The 16736-nt window shown below is 38.4% G+C and overlaps 2 protein-coding genes across 3 annotated transcripts; one reads left to right on the top strand and one right to left on the bottom strand.

The window, feature by feature from the left end:
• Window positions 1-74: 74 nt before the first annotated feature.
• LOC108967398 (disks large homolog 5) lies at window positions 75-16609 on the bottom strand. Of its 2 annotated transcripts, none has more exons than XM_018930780.1 (9): window positions 15870-16609; window positions 7876-7972; window positions 3539-7786; window positions 2040-2639; window positions 1760-1979; window positions 1436-1674; window positions 1122-1351; window positions 482-698; window positions 75-418 (listed from the first exon to the last, which is right to left on the bottom strand). In XM_018930780.1, the coding sequence occupies exons 2-9, from the start codon at window positions 7928-7930 to the stop codon at window positions 318-320; spliced, it is 5910 nt and encodes a 1969-aa protein (XP_018786325.1). In that variant the 5' UTR covers window positions 7931-7972; window positions 15870-16609; the 3' UTR covers window positions 75-317. The 2 variants fall into 2 exon arrangements, with proteins under 2 accessions (XP_018786325.1, XP_018786324.1); XM_018930779.1 differs by lacking the exon at window positions 15870-16609 and adding an exon at window positions 11869-12385.
• On the top strand, window positions 12746-15157 carry LOC108967401 (F-actin-capping protein subunit beta). Its single transcript, XM_018930784.1, has 2 exons — window positions 12746-13051; window positions 13483-15157. Exons 1-2 carry the CDS (start codon window positions 13049-13051, stop codon window positions 14308-14310), a joined length of 831 nt encoding a protein of 276 aa, XP_018786329.1. The 5' UTR covers window positions 12746-13048; the 3' UTR covers window positions 14311-15157.
• Window positions 16610-16736: the final 127 nt, after the last annotated feature.

Here is a 16736-nt window from a genome sequence, read left to right as displayed (position 1 = left end):
AAAAAATATAAAACAAAAAATAAGAAAAAAATTAACTTAATTAAAAAAATAAATTAAATAAAAATTAAGCGGAAAAGAGTAGAATTTTCATCAAGAAGCGCAGTTTAATCTCAACAAACAGAAAAACAAAATGTGTGTAAGTCAACAAAGGTAAGCATAAAATCGACAAAAATGTATTGTCTCACTAATTGCGAAAAAAAAAAATATTATCAACTGAAATTATTTAAATAATCATAATGTGCGTATTGCACTATACACATACACCTAAATGCCATATAAAGTGCATATTTATTAAAATTCGAAGCCGGCAACAATGATTAGCCGCTTACAGGCACCCACAGCAATTTATCCAATTCCTTGTCCACGGCATCCTTGATTTGTGTACACATATGTTTAATGCTAACGCCCGGTATTACAGCTAAAAGAGAACATAACAAATATTAATATTTATAGGCATGACAAAAAAATGTCAAACACTCACCTGATATGTACTGCTTGTAGTCTGCTTCGAGTTTTAATGCGCGTTCGTACATTTCCTTGGCGGCCTTGGCCGATATTTTATCAATGCCAAAGTCACGTATTTCACGTATTTGTTTTGCGGATTTGAAACGTAAGAGCAAAACTATCGGATAGATTTGTAAGCGCTGAAGACGTTCAACAGCCGAGGGGGATATGTCTAGAATGCAGTGACGACGATCCTTTACGGGGCGGGAAAAATTAAATCAATTGCGCAATTCGGTTAAGACAAAAGGTGAACTGTGTGTTATTGTTGTTTTTGTTGCAAAAAAGAATTAAAAATTTCTTGCAGAACAGGTCTAAGCTTTGATTGATGACTTTTGAGGTTAGGTTACTATAATGCATGAAAAGTGTCTAAGACTGAGTATTAATGGTGAATTTAGACTGGTTGTTTACTGGTTTAAAGGGTATCTATGAATGAAACAACTGAACCCGTTTGACATCGACAATATTTGAGTTTGAGGTAAATATAAAGGATTGGTGAATTTCCAAGTAAAATTCTGCTTTTCTGCCTAAAACCGTGTCCATATCTTTTACTTTGTTACAACCAAAGCAGCACAACAACTTTTTCCACAGTTTTGCAATTGAAAAGCAATGCTACTCACATTCTTGCATGCATTATTTATATTCTCCACCGTGGTGCACTCGAATTTATTGCCACGACGGCGATAGTCAACGAAAATATTTTCCTGTAAGCCCTCTTCCATGGCATTCTGTGAGCAATCCATTGTGGTCACTTCGCACATTTTGAATAAATTCGAAAAATCAATAGTCAAACGTTCCATAACACGCTCCGATAGCGGACCGATTATAAGCACCGGCCGACGTACGGGTGCTGCAGCATAATATAAATGACAAAAAATCAGTTAAAAAAATTTTTTAGCACTTGTAATGCTAATTAATAAACCGCGCTACTCACAATCCAACCGTTCCACGCGCTGATAGCTCAATATGCCACCGTCATCATTCAATATGCCCGAGTCGGGGAAGAAGCTTAGCTGAGTGTTGCTGAAACTGGCAATTTCGGTGGAGTCACGCGATGAGCTACGCTGGTGCTTTTTTCGACGAAAAAACGAACGACGCGCTGATGTGCTGCCACGCCGTGCTGTGCCGCCCTCACAGTCGACCACTTCGCCGGCGCGCAGCTCTTCCTCCACTCTAAAAGCAAGCACGTGGCATTTGTTAAATGAAAATATAAAAAAAAATCAACATATTTTGCTATTATAAGCAACGATGAACATACTTCATTTGGCTCGGTATAATGCCGCACTCCTTGCGATGGCCTTTTGCATCCAATTTCCAAGCACGCCACAGACCGAATGTGCCATTGAAGACCGTATTATCCACATAGAGCACCTCATCCTTGACGAAACGCAAGTCGCCATCATTCAGCTCGCCGGTACGATCGAAACCGACGCGTATATAAAAAGAATCACCCGTCTTGTCTTTAATTTGCTTCAATTCTGCTCGAAAATTTATTGCAATGAGTTAAAACATAATTTATGTGCGCTTAAAACACTCACTTTTCAATTTATTCTGCACCAACAAGGTGACAGTGTCCGTCAACTTCGATATCTCATTGGCCGCCTGCTCTGCCGTTACGCAACGCAAGTCCACGCCATTGTATTCCAATATCTGATCACCTTTACGTATGCCAGCGATATCGGACGGTGAACCGGGGTGTACGTCATGCACGAAAATGCCCACCTTGTTGCCCCCGAATAGCTTGATGCCCAAATTCTTCGATTTATCCATGCATAGGGTGACATAGCGCGCCTCCTCCTCGTACACGGTCGATGTGGTTGAGGCTGTTGTGGTTGTGGTAGCCGCTGACGAGGGCAAATCCTGACTGCTGCTCATGTCCGATTGGTTTTCCAAGCTATCGGCAAAACTCTGATCCTTGATCGATTGTGTTGAGATCAATGAACTCGATTGTGGCATTATGTTCGTCTGTTGGGCCAAGGGATTGCTGTTGGGTGCCGAGATTGGTAGTGGTGGTAGTGAGGACATCATGGTGCGCACCGGTGGTCGTGGTGAATTGCGAGGTGTGGGCGAGCCAGAGTGATTAACTGGAGATTCAGTCTCGAGATTATTTGTGCCGTCGTATTCGCCAGAGTGAAATTCTTGAACGCAAAAAGTGTTAAACAAAATATGTGGCATATTGGTATTTCCGAAAAAAAAGTGTGGCACGAACACATAAATATTGAAAGTGAAAAATTGGGAACACTTGCTTTCACAAACCGCTTTTAAAAAAAGTTAATTTTTTCAAATACTTATTAAATTTCGAAAACACAAAAATCAAAATTTTGAAAAACTCTTCCGATGATTTTAATGAAGCAGCAAAATCAAAATTTTGAGATACAGTTATATATTTCATAAACAGGATTTTTGAACAACGAGAAATTTTAATCATAACGTTAAAAAAGAAATAACAATCGGGATCGATTTATTTATGTATAACGGTAAAAATAATATCGGGCCAATTTGTTTATAACGTTAAAAATAATAACAATGATTGGCATTGATTTGAACACAACGGTAAAGATAATAACAATGATCGGCAAGGTGAGCCGAAGTACGCGAAGATCGTAATAGTTCGGAAGCATGTCGATAAAAGGCCAAAAATTAAAAAATTTAAAGGAAATAAAAAATAGTATCATACATTACCAAAAACTAGCCATGAAGTTAAGTACCAAAATTTCTCGAAATATCTTTGCAACATTACAGATCCATAGGGATCACTTAAGGCTTGATAAATAAGATCCAAAATTTTAAATGTTTAAAGAAAATAAGAAATGATATCGCACAGTACCAAAAACTAGCCATGATCGTAGTAGGAAGTTTGAGGTTAGGCTACCGAAATTTCTAAAAATTAGTTTGAGGTCGCATACATGACAAATATAAGACTTTAAATAGAAAGAATCGCAAAAGAAATAGTAAAATAAAAGTCTCCCTGCAAATGCTCAATGCCCACACATAGAAATATAATATTTGCTTGTACTCAATGCATTTGTTTACTCACTTTCCGGATTGTACTGCACCAGCATGGTTATCGAATTGCCACATTGACGTAACACATTCGCCGCAATGTCATTTGTAGCCGATCGCATATTTATGCCGCAAACTTCTAAGAGTTGATCGCCCACCTGAAGACCAGCACGTGTGGCTATGCTCTTATCGGCTACAGTCGATACAAAGATGCCGCCACCATTGTTATTGCATTGTATGGTAATGCCGAGCGATTTGTCGCTCTTCTCGATCGTGACTCTTCTAAGGTCTCCAGGGCATAAAAAATCCGACGGCGCATTCGAATTACGCTTACTACCGCCATGGCTCAACACTTCGACATGCACTTGCGGCATCGGCGAGCCGCGTCCGCTACCACCACCATTCGCAGCGACCGCAGCAATCGCCGAGTGATGCATTAGCATCGATGGTGGCGGACCGGACATGCTCACGCCACAATAGTGATGATCAATCGAACCGGAACTGTTCTTAACGCCAGCACTATTCTTACTCGCCACACTCGGATTGGATGGTATGCGCAAGCGTTGATGATCCTTTTTGCGTGGAAATGTGCCACCTTCATAGATGATGCCGCCAGCACCGCCACCGGCCATACCGCCGCTGCTATGTGGATGATGATAGTGCGTGGAAAGCGGGTAATCTTGCACGTATTGCGTATGCATAGGCAAACCGGGCGTCATAAAGTCCATATCGAATTTGTCCACCGAGCTGGTGGGTATGCCAATCGCGCTACTAGCTACCGTATCCACGCCGCCGTGTTGAGACTGCTGCGTCGACGTGTGCGAGTGCGGTCCGTGAGTGTGCGGATGCGTGTGTAGTGGCGGTGAGGAGGGCAATGTTAGCGGACTAGAGTGGCGTATTTGACGCATTGCATTTATGGAATTTTGCGTGAAGGTTGGAAAGAGCTGCGAGTGGCGATTGTGCATCGGGGCGGACATGTTATTCGAGTGGAAAAGTACGCTGTTGACGCCGATACCGCCACTAGCACCAACGCCAACGTTCATGCCGCCACCGCCAACGCTGGCGCTCATAATGCCCGAGGCAATACTCTCGCTGTCACTTGGATACTTGGAAACATTCTTGTTAGCTGCTGCTTGTGGCATTGGTATGCCACGCTTCTGATAGTGATTGATCGTCGCGCATTCACTGTTTGGCGGACTCTTCGCCGACAATATGGAATCGATGGAGTTTTGCGACTTAATCGAGATCATGTCCAATGAATTCTGCTGTGTTGTGGAGGCGCTACGGCCAAAACTCGGCGGATGGAGATTCAGTGGTGTGAAGAGCGCCGGATGTGGCTGTGATTTGCTCGAACTAACGCTTGTAGGCATACCAACACCGCCCATACCCGTATTGCCGCTGTTCAGTATATCGAAAATGTGCGGTTTGCGTGGCAGAAACTCCGCACCGGTGCCGCTATGTATGACCTGTTGCTGCGCCTGTTGTCCGCTAGTCTTGTAGAACTCCGTCGGCGTTATGTTGAGCGAGTAGCGATTTTGATAGTTGTGCGCACGCTGATTGCCATACTTGTCCGGCACGGGCGGCATTTTCACACGCATATTCGCACCCAATATGGGCGCCGGTCGTTTTAGTAGCTTAGTCTGCTCGCCCAACATGCCAACGTTGTCTATGTGTGGTTCCGCATACACGGAGTGTCTGTAGTTGGCATAAACATTATTGCTATTGATATTGCCGCCATTCACATTCGGCATCGCTGTTGTACCGGGTGTGGGGCTGAAGAGCGCCGACGCGGGTATGGGATTGGAATTGCGATGCGGATTGGTTTTGATGGCTTGCCCGGCACCTGTTATACCGTTGCGCATATGCGCTTGCGGTTTAGCTTGCGGCGGCAGCGGTGGCGGCTGCTCATCGGAGGTCTCACGCTCATCCTCTTTGTCGACATTTATTGGACCGGCTGTGAAGAGAGCAAGTGGCGGTCGCTTTTTCTCGCGTTGCTGCACTATGGTGCCTGTGGGATTCTCATGTGTGGCATTGAGTATATTGGCACGTGGCCAAGTACCCATACTCTTGGCAGCCGCTTCCTTTTCCTTTTTGCTGCGTTTACCGCGACGTGGTTTCTCCGACGAATTTTCACTTAACACCGAATCCAATTCGGCCAGCGCATCATGCTCTTGCGTGAAGTGATCGACATCTGTGCCTGGCTTCGGAATGTGTATCTTCTTGAAGATGCTTAACATTTCTGAAAATTTCGAAGGATGCTTGGCGCTCGTCATGCGATGCATCGAATCAATGGAATCGGTTTGTGCCGACGAGGTGGTCATGCGTCGCTGTCCATCGCTATAACCAATATCCTGCACATTCTTCAAGGCGAAAATGGTAATCGCATCATTGCGTTCATCGTTCAGCAAACCCATCACATCGTCGACAGAGTGTATGCCTTCCATTGATTTGTTATTAATGCTTAGCACACGATCGCCCACATCCAATTCGGGCTCGTAGGCAGCTAACGAGTTTGACTCGATTTTCGAAATGAAGACGCCGGTGTCCAGACTCAAACCATGATTCATATTATTTTGCATATTCAAATGCACGGTGTAAAAGTGACGTTTGCTGTGACGCGTACGCGACACCAACAACTTACAACGGGGCGCGCTACTACGTATTTCGTCCAGCACCATGCGCTTTGTCATGGTCTGACAATCTAGATTATTCACCTTACAGATGACATCATTCATTTTCAATTTGCCAAAAGCGGGCGAACTATTGGTGACGCCACACACCAATTGCCGATTGTTGCTGTCATCCAATATTATGCCAATATCGCTATCGGAATGATAGTTCAACTCAATGTCGAGCAGATCTTCGGCCTCGTAGGTGCTCATGCGAAAGCTGCGTCGCGACGTACTATCAATATTCTGATTTTCAATTTGCTCCTTCAATACGTCGATTTTCTTTTGCGCTTCATCCTTTTGCTTTTTTATTTTCTCGCTATCACGTATGGCCGAGAGCAGATCAGAGATCGCCTTGTCGCGTTCTTTACGCAAATTATCGCAGAGCGACTTTACCGAATCGCGCTCCTGCACGATTTTCTCACGCTGCGAAATGGCCCAATCGCGCACGCCTTTCGCCTGTTCGGCATCCTGCAGCGCGCGCTCCACCTCCGAGTTGGCCTTCTCGAGGCTTTTGCGCAACTTTTCCACCTCCTTGAAATCATCTTTGCTATCGGAAAACTCCTTCGACCACGAGTTGGACTTGAGTAAATCGCGCTTTTGCAATTCGGCATTGGCCTGGTGCAACTCATTGATTTCCGCTTGATATATTAGGTCGTTTTTCTTGTAATTCTCAATTTCTTTTTTGGCTGCCGATAAGTCGTCGAACATTTTCTGATGCTCATGCAATACATTGTCCTTCTCGGAAAGCAGCTGTTTGAGCTCCTCATCGATGCGATTGCGTTCCACCGTTATGAGTAGCACTTTCTTTGACTCCTCGGAAAGTAGTGACTTCAACTTTTGTATCTCCTTTTCCATTGTGTCACGCATTAAATTGAAGTGCTCACGTGATTCACGATAGAAATTGCGTTCCTTCTTCACATTGTCCAGTTCGGCAAATGTCGAGTTGAAGCTCTTCTTATACTTTTCACGCTCGGCAATAATCAATTTGCGTTCATTCACCAATTCAACGTTGTGTTCTTTACATAAATCCAACTCCTCCAGCAACTTTTCACTTTGCTGCAGCAATTTTTCATTATCAGCGCCACGTCCGACCGCCACGTCGCCATAATAGTACGCATTCGCCGCCGCATTAGCGGACTTATTGCCATTCTCATTTTCTAAACGTATCAGCTGGCGCTCCAGTTTTGTATTCTGTTGCTTGAGACGCGCATTCTCCGCCATAACATCGATAAATTTATTACGTTCACTGCTCTCCAATTGCGCCATAGCGTTCACATATTGCTCCTGATAGTAGCCGACCTGATCGCGCAACTCTTCACAACGGCACAACGGATCGGCACGCTGATGTCGCATCTGACTTATTTCCATGAAAGCCGGACTGTACGGCGATGACTTGATCACCTCGTATTGTGAGCCATTCGAAACATTGGCGTTGTTTACATTGCCGCCAGCGCCAGTGGTGTTGCCGCTGACAACGCCGCTGCCACCGCCACTACTGTTACCACTGCTTTGTCCATTATTGTTGGCCAAATTGGCCGCATTTGTGTTGGCACTAGAATTCAATGTGGGACGAAGCGTGCGGTCATAACCGACATACTCGGGACTTTCTTCTGCAGACGGAAATAAATTGAAATGGTAATTTTAAAAGTGTGATTTTTGTTTTGTTTGTCTTACACTGCAGAATTCAATTGTTACTAACCTTCTTGGCTACTCGTACTCGTTAAAGAGAGATCTCCAGATGCCATCTTCGCCATCACACCATTTTCTCAAGTCACAAGGGTCACTTTTAAAATACACTGATGATTTGAAGAGTGTAAATGTTTACAGTTTTTTATTTTTTGTTAAATTTTTGTATTTTTTTTTGTTTGTTTTAAATTATTATTTACTTTTATAAGACAATAAATGTTTTCACAAACTTGTAAGAAATTATAGCAACAGTGAGGATAGCAGCAATGAGGATAGCAGCATTCACAGAAATTAGCACAAACAAACGTAAAAACTTAAAATTAGATGCATAATTATAACAGTTAGGTTAGGTTAAATGGCCGATACTCCAAAGCAGATGGGAGTCATAGCAGTTAGAAAAATTAAATGAATTTGATTTTGATCGTTCAGTTTGTATGACAGCTATGTATGTGCTATAGTGGACCGAGCTGAACAATTTCTTCGGAAATTGTGCCGATGCCTCAGATTAATCTAATATAATGCCTTAGATAAAACTCCATGTAAAATTTCGTGAAAATACCTCGTCAAATAAACAAGTTTTTCATACAAGAACTTTATTTGGATCGTTCAGTTTGTATGACAGCTAGGTGCTATAGTGGTCCGATCTGAACAATTTTTACAGAGATTGTAGAGTTGCTTTGGACCATAACATAAGTCAAATTTCGTGTAGATATCTCGTCAAATGAAAAAGTTTTACATACAAGCATTTGAATCCGATCATTCAGTTTGTATGATAACGGCGGTTCCGAGAAATAAGCAGCTTTTTGGCGAGAAAAGAGCATGTGCAAAATTTCAAATCGATATCTCAAAAACTCATGTAAACAGACAGACGGACATGGCTAATTAGACTGAGCGCTCACGCCGATCAAATATAAACACCCAAAAGGGTGTAACAAACTACGTGCCACACTTAAAAAAATCTGTTCAGGGTATAAGTAATACATATATAACACTCAAGATAGCTCAATTAGCGAAGCAAGAATATTAAGAAGTACATGCCATTAATTTAAATCGACCAAACCTTTATATCGCACTTGTTAGTAGCAAACTGGGTTAGTATATGTGCATGTATGCTCTTTATTAAAGTATATACATACATATGTATATATAAAAAAATATGTATTTTACACCTTTTGTACTACGCACTGAAACAATAAAAATAATAAAAATAATAATAAAAAATGAATCCAAAACCAAGATATGATAAGTTATCTACGTTCATACTAGTGCAGCAGCACGAGCTCAAGTAATAGAAAACAAGCACTTTAACATATACATATGTATATGCATACAAATGATTGTATTTCGAGTTGAAAGTTAAAATTAATTATAAACAAACATTCACTAACTATTGACTTTTCATGAACTGAATACAACCACACACATACCTACATTCATAAATGGAAAATAAGATATGAGTTAAGATATAAATTGATAAGAGCAACAGGCTCACTAAATCGGTGTAGGAAGTTGAGTCAGTGTGTAATGGTGAAACAAAACTCTTGACTCCAGGCTAATTGTTTTAGTGGCTGCCCACCTCAAATTTGCTCACGTCTAAAGTACACCATGCGTATTTACAGATACTAAGCATAATTATTAAGCACAAAAAGGCGTTGCTGGTTGTATTTATGGTAATAGTATGTCAAACTTTTGTAGTTCTAACATTACTTGTATTTAATTACAGTGTTTAAGCAGTAAATAAAAGCTGGAATACCGCTGCCTTGGGCAATAATACATAGTAAATTTCATAAAGTTATAAGAACCTGAGCGATCTGGGCGATCAACAGTTTGTATGGCAGCTGATGGTCCGAAGTAAACAATTTGTTCGAAGATTATAGAAAAATTAAAAAAATCTGTAACCAATTTTGTGAGGCTGTGTTGTCAAATAAAAAGATTTGCAATTCAGGAACTTGATTTCGATTAGTGATCCTAACACTTTGGAGATTACGAAAATAATCTATGCCAAATTTTGTGACGATATCTTGTCAAACAAAAAAATGTTTCAATTTTGTGACAATTTGTTAACACTGAATCACTAACATTTTAAAATCTAGCACAAAAGATTTTTACATACATATATCAGTTGTATTTAAAAATATATTATTACCGAATTTATAAAAAGTATTAATTAAAAACTAAAGGACATAAAAATAAAAACTTTCTACCTCACTGTATGTATGTATATCTTAAACACTGAACACATACTATATTCTAATTTGGATTAGAAAAATTTCGCAGCTATTGCTGAGCGCGACTTGTTTAAAAATAGAAGAAAAAGTCGCTAATATGCCGCTGACATTGTTGCGTTTCAATACGATTTTTTATGATTGGACAAGGTCGTATGCAAATTTGGTCGACGATTAAACTAATAAAAAAGTCTTATCGCTTTTATTTTGGTTGAAAGATTATTGCAAAATAATGCTTTTTACTATTTTTAAACTTAAAGCTAAAATTAAAACACACCCAATACACAAATAAACAACACACGAATATATAGCAATCGTAAAGAAATGATGGTGTTGGCGAGAAATCTGCAAACTCAAGTGAGCAGGCAAATTAAAAATAAATTATGAATTTATTTTATTTATTTCAAGCCTTTGTCAAAACAACAACAAAACAATAGCTTTAATTATTATGATTATTGCCGCGGTTTGGGTGTTTTTTTGCTGCTTTAGGGGCAAATGAACTGAGGCAATGCTCAAGACATGAAACACAGCAAAAACAAACATTGCGTTCGCGGCAGTCGACGCCAATAATCGTGTATGAAAAGCGGCTTAAATCCGGGTAACTTGTTGAAGACAACTCAACTTAAAAAAAAAACAACAACAACAATAATAATAAAAATCGTATAGGCAACATCAAAGTGGAAGTTATAGATGTTGGTAGTCTTGACCACAACCACAGCGAACAGGATGAATGATGACAACGACGATGATTAAGGTGACCGTTTCGCACGCTCCAAGTATTAATGCGATCACAAAACTTAAAATGAAACTTGCACAAAGTAGAACACGCAATAAACGAAAAATTAAAAATAAAATACATATAAATATGTACGTATGTTAAATGAGTGTGAAGCAACTACATAATTTCCAAATGTTCCGAATCTGTACATTTCACAATGAAAATATGAAGCTAATAGCCAAACCAACATGGCGAGTAATAAACCAGTAATAATTCACCGGTCTGAAATCTTTGCAGCTAACCAGTTAGCAGAGCCACCACCAGTAACTCACCCAAGCAGACAAAAAAGAAAACAAAAACAAAACATCAGCAGCGAATAACAACAACGAATAGATAAAGCAAAAGCAAAAACAAATAACTACCTGTGGTACTCCGGCGTACGGGCGGTAATGTAAAGAAGCACAACTGTTGCGCGCACAATACACAATGGTTGAATGATTTGAATGGAGCAACTCTCGCGTAATTAGCAAAAATCGAGGTGAACACAAGCATACCTACAAACGTACTATACATATCGTAGATTTCATACTAATTAGTATTTGGACGGTATTGTTACGTACATCTACATATAGTTATGTACTGGGTAGGGTGGTTAGTAATAAGATGACGAAGCGCTGCATGTGGCACAGCGCACACAACTGGAGTTTGTGAATCGTTATAATATATGCAGTGCAATTGCTGATGTATATATGTATGTGCATTAAGACTGCAGACAGCAGACTTACTTGAATAATTTCAACGCCTCTTTTAATTGAGTTTTATTTACAGGGAAAGCTTTGTGCACCAAAATGTATGTAAAGTGTGGTAGGTTGAGATCAGTGCAGCACCGAAAATTTTTTTACATACATATATTCCAATATTAGTTCAGGCATTCTTGTAAAGATATAGTAGTAACTGTAACTTAAGTCTAAAAGCTGATGTCAACCCAAAATATCAAGTCATTCCACGTTATTAAACCTGTACCACTTTCTAATTAACAGGATGATCAGCAATATATACATACCTTTTATGTAGGTGTCCTTTTTACACTACGCTGCACTTTGGAGAAAGAAAATATCGCCTTTCACTTTGTGCGCTTTCAAAGCGAGCCTACACTGCGAAGACTGTCGCTAGCGCTGACGTTTACTGCTGTCTACTGTTGCTGTTGCTGCTGTCGTTGCTTTTATTTTTGTTGTTGTTGGAATTGTTGCTGTGATTGTAGTTGTTACTGTAATCTTCTTCTACGCTTCTCTACTTTTTATATTTTATTTTTCTTTATTTTTTCACAATTTGATTAACGCCCATTTTTCGCACAGATTTTTTATTAAATATAACAATTATTAGCACTAGATTTTATATAATTCATACACTTTATTGCTTTATCTTCGATTTTCACTAATTTTTATGTGCGAATTTCACATATTTTATAATAATAAGGCACTTTAATATTTTTTCAGCAGCGAAGGTGAAATTTTTTATCGCAACGTACAAAAGCAGGGAAGTAATAAAATAAAAAAGATCCAGCGGACCGATGATGACAGATTCCCAGTATTCGGTTTTTTGACAAACGATCGGAAAATACTGGCAAATTTTGTTAAATGCCAAGACACGTCAAACGGACAGGGTAGTACGGCAGATATGAAACTCTTAAAAGTGAAGGATTGTAAATTTGCGCAAATATAAATTATGTTGTAAAAGATTGATTTTTATGAATTATATATTATATAACCGCTTATTATATCTAAATATTACACAAATACAACAACAGCTTCTATACATAATTAAATTTTTAAAATGGTATATACAACTTGTAGTTATATTTACCTTTATTATTTTCTCCCAGTCAACCCTGTTTTATTATGACAGTTTTTCTTCGCCCACAACTTCGTAGCAACTGACAGCTGTCAGAAGGTATTGCTCATTCGCCCACATCTACTTGAAAAAAAAACAAGGCCTATCAAACGTATTAATACACACGAAATCCCTATAATATTTAGTTTAAAAATAACTAAATTTTTTATATTCCACACAAATTGTTTTGCAATATAATTTGGTCAAGTGTTTACTAAAAGAAATTGAACTGAACGTAATAAAAATATATGTAGGTGAATTGCCACAATAGGGCCAAGTTGAAAGTGAGGCAAAAACTCGGAAAAAGAAACAGAAGCAAAGGGAGATAACGACGAAGTACCGGAGCAGCCAAAATGGTGAGTAATGCATTTTGATACTTTAATATCTATACTGGATATTGCGAAATATTCTCCTAATCAAGTGCATAACCTTGATATAAATTTACGATATATTTTAAAACAAGTCTTGAAGGTGTGCCGGTGCAATGCGTGTATTAAGCAGTGGGCAGGCGCAATAGTACTACAAATAAAAGCCATGCCCATATATGGTAATCATACCTGCTATTGTTGTTGTTGTTGTTCAAACTACGGCTTTGTTATTCATAACAAAATCGGTAGCACTACGTCTTGTTAACTTTACATTAACCCCACTAAAACAGAATATAGTACTGTTAATTGAATTTTAGCACTTTCACGATTTGCTAATTTCTTTGTGAAATTTTTATTTGAAAATAGTAAAAATGTAATAGGCATTCGACTCATTGTTAATTACCTTCTGCCTCTTTCAGTCGGACGTACAAATGGACAGCGCACTTGATTTGATGCGTCGCCTGCCACCACAACAAATCGAAAAGAATCTGATAGATTTGATTGATTTGGCGCCAGAACTGTGCGAGGATCTACTCTCATCTGTGGATCAACCGCTTAAAATAGCAAAAGATAAGGAGCATAATAAAGATTACCTGCTGTGCGATTACAACCGGGATGGTGATTCGTACCGATCGCCGTGGTCCAACACTTACTACCCGCCACTAGAGGACGGACAAATGCCGTCAGATCGTTTACGTAAATTGGAAATAGAAGCTAACTATGCCTTCGATCAATATCGCGAAATGTACTATGAAGGCGGCGTATCTTCTGTGTATTTGTGGGATCTGGAGCATGGATTCGCAGCGGTAGTTTTAATTAAAAAGGCCGGCGATGGCAATAAAAAGATACGAGGCTGCTGGGATTCTATACATGTCGTTGAAGTACAAGAAAAACCTACGGGGCGAACGGCACACTACAAACTGACATCCACAGCTATGTTATGGCTACAAACGAACAAACAAGGTTCTGGCACAATGAACCTGGGCGGCTCATTGACACGTCAAACGGAACAAGATGCGAATGTCAGTGAATCTTCGCCGCATATTGTCAACATTGGCAAAATGGTCGAAGAAATGGAGAACAAAATACGCAATACGCTTAATGAAATATATTTTGGTAAAACGAAAGACATTATAAATGGCTTACGTAGCGTACAGCCGTTAGCCGATCAACGGCAGGAGGTAGCCATGAAACAGGACTTGGCTGCGGCAATATTAAAACGTAATGTAAAACCAGAATCGAACTGAGGTGCATGTGTGTAATGGGGGAGTATGACATTGACGTTTGCAATATACACACATACAGCATTTACATATATATATAGTTCAAGTTGCAGAAGAAAACGAAAATAATGGCGTAATAGCAAGCGAAAGGATTGAATAAACGTTGAATTAGTGTAGATGAAGTGTGCTTAGCAGGCACAATCTGCATAAAACCATATAGATGCAATTCTTTTAATTAAAAAATAATTATAGCAATGATAGTAACACACAAAAAGGAAACGAAAAAACACAAATCCTATGCAATTATATTCAAATTCCATTTAAAAAGAAATAATCCAAACTAAGTTTTGAATGCCTAATAAGACAATGAAAATTTTATCAACAGTAATAATGCGTGCGTGCATCAGTAAGCGCTTAACTTACGTGGCGACTACTTTCGCTGGAAGCTCGGCACTACGCTCGCACTTGAAAGTTTTAAAATTACATTTTTGAGTGTGGCGCCTACTTGCATGCACATACTGTTATACAAATTATATTTATAATAAATTACCGCATCGAAATATAATGGACAAAACATACCAATAACACGTAAACTAAAGCATTTGCATTATTGTTCAGTAGTGGTGATTTTTTAGTAAAAACAATTTAAATGTAGCAATTGTTAAAGTTGTTGAAATAATTTGAAGACAAATTGAAACTAAATATTAAACACAAAGTGATCGAGAGTAAAGTTTGGTAAGCAAGCTACATGTGTAATTAATTATTAGAGAGTATAAAAATAATGTAATATCACTACCAAGCGAGATCGTTTAATTTATAATGTCCCAATAAAAGTAAACAAAGTATGTACATACATATGTAATGCGCCACAGTCTGATTGTCATTTAAATTGCAGAAACAAAAAAGAAAAGAACAAAGTGAACAAAGCTTAGCGGTAGCACTTCTTGTCAATTGTTTGTACTCTCCCCCCCCCTCGCCTTCCTCCCACGTGAATGCCTATTTTGTTTGTTTATTATTATTTTTATTTTTTGCTCTCAATTACTGTAATAATTTTTTTTTTCTCCATCAACGTTAATAAATATAAAAAATTAGTAATATTTAAGTTACACTGCATGTATGTGTGTATTTAGAACTTTGAACAACAGCCGATTTATCAATAATTTTAAATAAGAAAAGTATATTTACGTGCATACATAAATAAAAAAACGAAACGAAAAAATATTAATATAAAAAAAAATCAAACGATTGATTTGTGTATTTACAGTTATAAGTTTATGCATTAGCTGCAATAAAATTAACACAATTTCTACTATTATAAATATACTGCTGTTTACGTATTGTGCTTACACATGCATACATATATACATACATACATACTTTACTTTATTACACTGCTCTGTATTTATAACGAAACAAACCTTCAGCCAACAACAACTCAGCTGAAATGTCTAGTTTTGAGTGTATTAATTTGTATTTGATTTAAAACCGCAAAACAAATGTGCAAAATTTTATACTAGACACTAATAAAACAAACAAAAAAATTTAAAAAAAAGAAAAAAATGGCATTTTTGTGAAAGACTTACCTGTCTCAGCCAAGAGTGTAAAATTGTGTTGGTATACGCTTTTTTCGACACTTTTTCTGTGAAGTGTCTACTTTTCAACTCATTTTCGGTTATTTCAATGTACGATTGATACGGAATATATTTAACGTTGGGAAGTGGAATTGATTGATCGTTTTTTTATATAATAACCTTTGAACTATTGTACTCCTCAACGGGTGATGCATTGTAAGATCTTCAGCTAATTACTCTGTTCAAATCTGGGTTTTGTGGTTAATAGCTAAATCATGATTGTGCTATGTTTATAAATGATGGAAAAATTGGTTTTGTTGCCTACGAAATAATTTTGTGTGGAATATCAATGTAGTTTCGCTTGAACTCCGTAAGATTACACTTTCCTGAGCAAAGCTATTCCGTTCCAAAGACAGTCTGGTGCACATAACCGGAACAATCCATATTTATCCTGCAGTATTCCTTCAAATTACTTCAGGATTATTTTCTGCCACAACAACAACATCTAATAAATCTTAAAAAAAAATTATTGTTTAACCCTTTCCAATATTTAGAACTGCGCCGAAACAGCTGTTTTCTATATTTGTTTTTGGATCACATGTTTATATGGCCTCACAATTCACTTAAATAGAATTATAAATAATAAGAATAAAGTTCGTTTTTTCTGCAATATTTGACTTTCTCTGCAACCACTCACTCTACTACGCCGTCTTAAAAACAGTTATTCGCTACATAAATGTAAGTGACATGTGCCAAGGTAAATGACAGTTTGTTTTGATACTATTTGTAGAGAGTGTATATGTATTGTTTTTATTATTTATTTTCTATTGATAAAATAATTAAGCTTGACTACAGTTTATTAAAAGGATATTTTTTTTA

Source organism: Bactrocera latifrons, unplaced genomic scaffold (assembly GCF_001853355.1).
Source record: "Bactrocera latifrons isolate USDA-ARS-PBARC rearing strain unplaced genomic scaffold, ASM185335v1 scaffold_187, whole genome shotgun sequence".
Classification (NCBI taxonomy): Eukaryota; Metazoa; Arthropoda; class Insecta; order Diptera; family Tephritidae; genus Bactrocera; species Bactrocera latifrons.
The sequence above is the reverse complement of the archived record's forward strand: the minus strand, read 5'-3'. Positions and strand labels throughout refer to the sequence as shown.

Bases quoted from the DNA above. Each gene is read 5' to 3' on its own strand.
- LOC108967398 (XM_018930780.1), bottom strand. From the start codon at position 7,930: ATGGCGAAGATGGCATCTGGAGATCTCTCTTTAACGAGTACGAGTAGC. The intron at 2,640-3,538 runs GTGAGTAAACAA...TTTGCGTTCAAG, and splicing joins GGTGCAGTACAATCCGGAAA to AATTTCACTCTGGCGAATAC. The intron at 1,675-1,759 runs GTATGTTCATCG...GCTTGCTTTTAG, and splicing joins ATTATACCGAGCCAAATGAA to AGTGGAGGAAGAGCTGCGCG.